Source organism: Pseudophryne corroboree, chromosome 2 (assembly GCF_028390025.1).
Source record: "Pseudophryne corroboree isolate aPseCor3 chromosome 2, aPseCor3.hap2, whole genome shotgun sequence".
In the NCBI taxonomy this organism is placed as follows: domain Eukaryota; kingdom Metazoa; phylum Chordata; class Amphibia; order Anura; family Myobatrachidae; genus Pseudophryne; species Pseudophryne corroboree.
In genome coordinates, this window is record NC_086445.1 from 628,041,961 (window position 1) to 628,049,460 (window position 7,500).

Here is a 7,500-nt window from a genome sequence, read left to right on the forward strand (position 1 = left end):
CAGAGTATCAGACACAACATAAACTACAACAAGGGCTGCTGGGAGCACCCAGCACCAATGGCTGCTAGGAGCTGTAGTTTACTTTGAGTCTGATTGATCACAAGTGTGGAGCTGTGCCGCTGGACCCTGGCATCGGCAGTGACAGACAGTCACCAGGTACAGTCAGAGCCGGATTATAGGGAGGTGGGGGGGTCAAGGCACAGGACTACACTGCCCTGCATTGGGCTAGGGCCATGGACGGAGTGGAAGCACGGGGGTGGGACAACACTACACTCACTGCCAGACAGCCCAGCAGCATGGAGGAGAGGGAGAGAGGACAATGAGCTACTAAAGTACATGCCGTCAGCATACCCTGTCTGTAATGTGGGGGGTGAGGGGGATACTATATAGTCTGTCTGTACGTGTGTCTGTGATTGAATTTATGTATGTGTGTGACTATGTATGAATGTATGTTTGTGTGTGTATAAGTATCTACTGTATTTGTGTGTTTTAGTGTGTGACTATGTATGTGAATAAGTGTGTAACTATGTACAGTATGTATGTGACTGTATTTGTATATACTGCACAGTGGTGCAAGTAGAAAAATTCTCTTACGGGTACTGAGGTGCGCGCGCCGTAGGCAAAAAGGGGCGTGGTCACGTGTCATGTGGGGGCGTGGTCACATGCTAGGGGGAGTGGCTACATGACACTGGGGGCATAGTCACACAACACAGACCCTTTTCTTTGCACTTTGGAGGCAAAGTGTTGAGAACTGTGACTTGCTCTGTAGTGCAGTTTATGGTGGCACTGTGGCAGTAATTGTAAGCTGTACCACCTTACTTTCACTATTGATTTTAACAGCTTTTTGCCAACTTGGTTTCTATGAGAAAAGTCATCTCACTTCAGGGCTACTGAACATCTAGGTCAATATTAGGTTGGATTAAAAATTAAAAGAGTGCAGCATTGACTGAGCCAAAAAAAAACTTTTATTTTATTAACCAGCATTGTGAATAATGTACGCTAGAATTGTACAAATATATAAAACAATCACATTTTAATATAACATAAGTTATATAACAGAAGTCTAAATTAATGTAATATCAGTGTACCTTACTCCCTCCATCCATCTCCGCTGCACCTTGCTTCCACTTACATCTCCCACACCTGTACTTCACTTCCACCTTCTATCTCCCACACCTGTACTTCACTTCCACCTACCATCTCCCACATCTGCTTTCCACCTTCCATCTCCTCTACACCTCGCTCCCACATTCCATCTCCCACACCTGTACTTCACTTCCACCTCCCACACCTGCCTTCCACCTTCCATCTCCCACACCTGTACTTTACTAGCACCTACCATCTCCCACACCCGTACTTTACTTCCACCTTCCATCTCCCACACCTGCCTTCTACCTTCCATCTCCTCTGCACCTCGCTCTCACCTTCCATCTCCCACATCTGTACTTCACTTCCACCTTCCATCTCCCACACCTGCCTTCCACCTTCCATCTCCTCTGCACCTCACTCCCACATTCCATCTCCCACACCTGTATTTCACTTCCACCTTCCATCTCCCACATCTGCCTTCTACCTTCCATCTCCTCTGCACCTCACTCCCACAATCCATCTCCCACACCTGTATTTCACTTCCACCTTCCATCTCCCGCACCTGCCTTCCACCTTCCATCTCCCACACCTGTACTTCACTTCTACCTTCCATCTCCCACACCTGCCTTCCACCTTCCATCTCTTCTGCACCTCACTCCCACCTTCCATCTCTTCTGCACCTCACTCCCACCTTCCATCTCCCACACCTGTACTTCACTTCCATCTCCCACACCTGCCTTCCACCTTCCATCTCCCACACCTGCCTTCCACCTTCCATCTCCCACACCTGTACTTCACTTCCATCTCCCACACCTGTACTTCACTTCCATCTCCCACACCTGCCTTCCACCTTCCATCTCCCACACCTGTACTTCACTTCCACCTTCCATCTCCCACACCTGCCTTCCACTTCCATCTCCTCTGCACCTCGCTCCCACCTTCCACCCCCCACATCTGTACTTCACTTCCACCTTCCATCTCCCACACCTGTACTTCACTTCCACCTTCCATCTCCCACACCTGCCTTCCACCTTCCATCTCCTCTGCACCTCGCTCTCACCTTCCATCTCCCACATCTGTACTTCACTTCCACCTTCCATCTCCCACACCTGCCTTCCATCTCCCACAACTGCACTTCCCTTCCACCTTCCATCTCCTTTGCACCTTGCTCCCCCTAGGCATTCCAGATGCCCTAGCCATTTTCCTATAATGCCTAAGTCTGGCTCTGCCCATAGAATCTACCTGATATATTATCTTACAACACTTCAATATATTGTAGTCGATACATATTCTAGGTCATTGGGACCCAATAAACAGACTGTTACTGCACATTACAACATATAGGTATAACGGTGAGCACTCATGCAACATCCCACTAACTATTTAAGAGAAAGAAGGCCAACTCCAGCAAGAACAGCTCCTGGAACCCCCATCATCCTCTCACCAACTATAACTCCCTCCCATTTCCTGGAGCAGATTATCAAGCTAGCACAGAACTTAAAATTTAAAGGCACTTCCACAGCTGCTTATAGTAGGCCTGATCCTGTTGCCTTGCTTGCTCCTGTCTTGCCATGCCTTTACAGGATTGGGCTGCCCGACGTCCCTTGCCCAGCCACGATTTTACATATGCGTCCGGATTCCACTCAGTGAAGGGAGGACCAACAATTGAAATAAAAAGTAAGTCCGACACATGTCGAGTGGTCAGTGCAGTCCGCTTATCTGTAATTATGTTGTTCATAACACTAAAGCCTCGCTCACAGTCAGCATTGCTTGCTGCAAGAGTATCTACTGCAAGAATTAATTTCTTTAATTTTTCGGGAACAATCCGTCCTGCGCAGCATTTATATTCCACAAATCCCAGGTGTGTTTCATGGTAACTGACATTCAGCATTTCACATAGTGTACGAATCTCTTGGTCTCCAAAAAGTGGATTATTAGAATCAGTTTGCCAAGATTTAGGATTCAGAACAGATATGCTGTCAATCAGGGTGTGGTAAGCAGTTTACCTACCTTTTGCTACGCTTTCTGTTGCTTTATTAGCAGTGGTGGTAAATAATTTGCACCTCATGTTGTCAACAACAGCCTGAATGAATTGAGAGGATTTGATCTTGGGACTTTTCCCAATGCCTGTCAACTTTGTATTTTTGAACATAATTCCCTCTTCTGCATTCTGTGTCTGTTCACTGTGAAATCCTGGTATTCTCTTTAGGCTTTCAATTCTCCGCACATACATTTTTATGTGGTTGTCAGCCTTTGGAATGGTCATTTTTCTGTCTTGTAAGAGTTCTGATAAATTTTTGAGCTCAGTCAGAACATCTAACATAATTGACATATTTTTTACAAAGTTGACTGAGCACAGTTTTGAATGTAGACCTTGGAATTTCACTTGCTCCCTTCTATCCCTTGATTGGTCTTGTGAGGCTTTTTGAAAATGTGCAGCTAATGCAGGATACGTCTGCCAGACTGCATTCACTGCTCTCCACGATGAAGCTACCCATCTTACGTTGAAAACTCTGCCAATTTTTTTAAGCAAGACATGCAGCTCATTAGCCTGTGCACTAAGCTCACGTACATTTTTTGGTGACTGACTGTAAAGTGTGTATAAGGTGTCTAAAAATGACCTGAAGTCATTTGTACCTCCAGTAACATCTAGTGCTTGATCCACAGCCAGTTCAAGCCTGTGATTCATGCAATGCCAGAGAATTAGTTTGGGAAAGTCTCCTTGTAAGAGTTTTCCAACGCCAGCTTTTACGCCAAGCATGACATTTGCGCCATCACTACAAAAACTGACAAAGATCTCTGTCAATACTTCGAAAGTAAAACCATGATGGAATAAACATTTCATTATTTCCTGTTTTATGCTCTCAGCTGAGGCATTTTCTAACTCTATCAAATCCAAAGGAAATGCTACTGGATTCATGCCACCATCAACACTGGATTTTAAAAAAATAACAAGAGTTGATTTTCTAGAAAGTGTAGTAGCTTCATCAACTAATATAGTGATCTTAGTTTTTTTTGTTATAATTTGTGAGACAATCTTTTTCCTCATTTCAGCCGAAATGTGTTCTATAATATCTCCGCAGACCATTCTACTATGAAGCAAACGCCCAATCTAAACTCCATTCACTTTTTGCAGGTCAATCAAGCTCTCATGGTCAGTAAATGGCCTATTCATTTTAGCAATGTAGTAAGCTGTTCTGAATACACGGCTAGTGATTTCAAAAGCAGCTTCTTGACTTCTTCCATTTATGTTTAGCAGAATATCTTTTCTAGCAGTTTCTAGAATTTTTTCTGCTTCTGCATGAGCAGCGCTATTTTTGTGTATATAAATTTTTTTGCGAAGAGATGTGAGCTCTGTTTCCTTAGTTTTACCAAAAGGTAAAATGTTACATTCTGCCCACAGAGAAGCAATATTTATGCCTCGAGCAGCGTGAATTTTTAAGTTAGAAACTTCTGCACAGATTGTACAGCCGAGTTTTCCCCTAGACGCAAATAGCCACTCATGTTTCTTTTTGAATTCGTCAAATTGTTCTTTTGACCACACAGCTGGATATTGCTTTTCATCTGTAGAGTTATCGTGTGATTCAGCTGATGTCTCAGCAACAACTTTTTCACTGTCAATAGTTACTATTTCATTGTCCAGTGCTAAGTTCCTACAAAAAAAGAGAGCAGTAGCTCATTTTTCTACAATATTTTTAAAAAATTATACATTTTTTATTCATATTTAAGCTAATTACTCCCTCACGGAAATTTAAAATATCTAGTTGCTTATTTATTAAGCTTTTTTCCCCCCATAAAATTATATCTGAAAATTTATAATTTTATGGATTGTTGTTATGAGATATTGATTTCACAGAAATCAAATGCAGAAAATGAATGTTTATTAGCACTGCAGATCGCAGTCCTTATTATCAATGGGAACTACAATCTGATCCCTGCTATATGTACCAAACTCTGAAAAGCATTGTTTATAGAATTTGGTCATGTTAGTTTATACCATTTTCAGATGATCTAAACTTCTTAAAGCCAATGGAGGCATGGTAGCAAGAGAGAGATCTTTCTATCCCTCTCCTGCAGCCTCCATCTGGTGCCAGCTCCAATACTGGAAACTGTCACTGTGCGCATGCGCAGTGTCAGATTCCCCATGACTTTTACACAAATGTAAAAATCTTTTAAAAATGCAAAGGAACTCAAAGGGACATCGGTTATCACTACTACTTAACTTTCGGGGGGTTTACTTAGTACATAGCAGGAATATTTTTTATAAAAACTGAAAAATTCACAATGGATAAGAATGTTAATAATTACGACAGTGCCGCAATTATTAATGCATAGGCATCTTAACAAGAACAGTGCAGCCAAGTAAAAAACTAGATGTTTAGGGCTAACATTTTGGAAGGCTAGTCTACTGGTCTTTAAGAGTCCCCTCCCCATTTTACATTAATACACAATAGTGAGTATATACATTCATTGCACTTTCAAAATAAATTAGCAAAAAAGATTTAAAAAATATGCTGGTACCCACATATAAATCACCTTGCTCCGGTGCAAAAAACGATATATCAAAGAAGATCCAAAGAAGTGGAGGCACTGAGACTACAAAATGCAGAAAGCACAAGTATATTGGGCAAACGTTTTCAAGGCTGATGCCCAGTCATCAAGACCACACAAAGAAAGGAGTAACTCCTGTCTTTGTGTGGTCCTGATGACGGGGCATCAGCCTTGAAAATGTTTGCCCAATACACTTATGCTTTCTGCATTTTGTGGTCTGAGTGCATTCACTTCTTTGGATCTTCTTTGATTATTTATATATATATATATATATATATACACGCACACACACACAAACACGTTTGAAGATCTGACTTACTGTGTTTGAAGTGGAATGTCAGTTTTTCCTTTCTTTGGTTGGTGGTGAAAGTAGAACATTATTCCTGGCTTTGAACTATTTGTTCACTTTTTATTAGACATGATGCCAGCCTGGTAATAACAAAAATTGTTATTAACATATTATAGAGATTCGAATTAAAAAAAAAATTGGATCTAATTAAAAAAATTAAAATACCGGTTTAACATTTACAATTGTAAATATTTTGCATGGTTAATATTTTGACCATATTATCTCCTCCTCATATAACATTAATGTACTGTAGTATACTATTTACACATCAGACATGTATGTCAAGGACCACCAGATAGTGAGTACCATCCCACCACCGTGAGGAATTTAATCTTCCACAGGAGGTGACATATGTGTAACCTGTTACTAAATTAAGAATATACAAAACAGGTAACAGAATACACACACACACACACACACACACACACACACACACACACACACACACACACACACACACACACACTAGTGTATGTTCTATAAAGTTTGACTTTGGTGTAACCCAGGTGCATATACTGCTGATCTACCCTCGTGTCAATCTTGAGGTCCCACCAGCTTCACAAACTGCGCAGAATGCATCTTTGAGAACTTATCTCTCCCCCCCACCAGCTTTTTGGCACAAAATGCATCCATTTTTACATCAACCCCAACTGTATGTATTTTTAAGAGGTAGATTTTTTATGACACATCTAATATGGATTTTTAATGTGAAATCTTAGTGTAACCTGGTACAGATTTAATTACCTGGTATAGATGTCTTCAATGTTTTAAAAGTCTACTTTTCAATAATCAATGTGAAAATCTCTGTCAGAGGACAGCTGCAGAAGATGTAGACCTGTTAGGGAAAAAAAAAATTTTGTTAATACAACAGCGATTTATTTTTGCGACGTTCAATTTGTACAAAGTCAGTATGTAAAGAGAAGAAAACTCAAGAATAAATCCAAGAGGTTACATACTGGTAAGAGAGAGAGAGGACTTTAGTGAAAACTGAAAATCCGTTACTTACCTAATGAAGTATTCCCAAGTCTAGTCCAAAGGATCGTATAACACCATAAGCTTGGGTGAAAATGTAGGGCTGTTCTGAAGTCCACTCCGAAGGGTGAAGAACACTGTTGGTTTTAGTGGTGATCAAGGACTGTTTGTAAGTACACTCCAAAAAAATCAAAGTACACTGCAGGATTTGGGTGAAGGCACTGTAAGGGAAACAGAGTCATAATCATAACTCTAGCCTAGCAAAGCAAAACAAATACCGAAACCAATATATCCTCTGGCACAAAACAAGCAGCGGCACTCGGAGGCTGATTTCAAAACATGTATTTCACAACGTAATCCCAACGTTCCGGGGCTGATATATAGATCTATCTATCTATCTATCTGTCTATCTATCTATCTATCTATCTATCTATCTATCTATCTATCTATCTATCTATCTATCTATCTATCTATCTCTACATATATAATACAAGTGCCCAGCACTCCAGATTTATAGGCTATTTGTATACTTGCCCGGA

At 41.0% G+C, this 7,500-nt stretch overlaps 1 protein-coding gene across 4 annotated transcripts in view; it reads right to left on the reverse strand.

Moving 5' to 3' along the window:
• Nucleotides 1-2,164: 2,164 nt before the first annotated feature.
• Nucleotides 2,165-7,500, reverse strand: part of LOC135040731 (E3 SUMO-protein ligase KIAA1586-like) — a 514,849-nt gene continuing 509,513 nt past the window's right edge. For all 4 annotated transcript variants that reach the window (XM_063954855.1, XM_063954858.1, XM_063954857.1 and 1 more), the window contains 4 exons: nucleotides 6,996-7,182; nucleotides 6,734-6,824; nucleotides 5,960-6,069; nucleotides 2,165-4,742 (listed from right to left, as the gene is read on the reverse strand). In XM_063954855.1, coding sequence (XP_063810925.1) covers nucleotides 3,092-4,177 — 1,086 coding nt within the window. In that variant the 5' untranslated portion in view covers nucleotides 4,178-4,742; nucleotides 5,960-6,069; nucleotides 6,734-6,824; nucleotides 6,996-7,182 and the 3' untranslated portion in view covers nucleotides 2,165-3,091. The remainder of the gene's footprint in view (nucleotides 4,743-5,959; nucleotides 6,070-6,733; nucleotides 6,825-6,995; nucleotides 7,183-7,500) is intronic.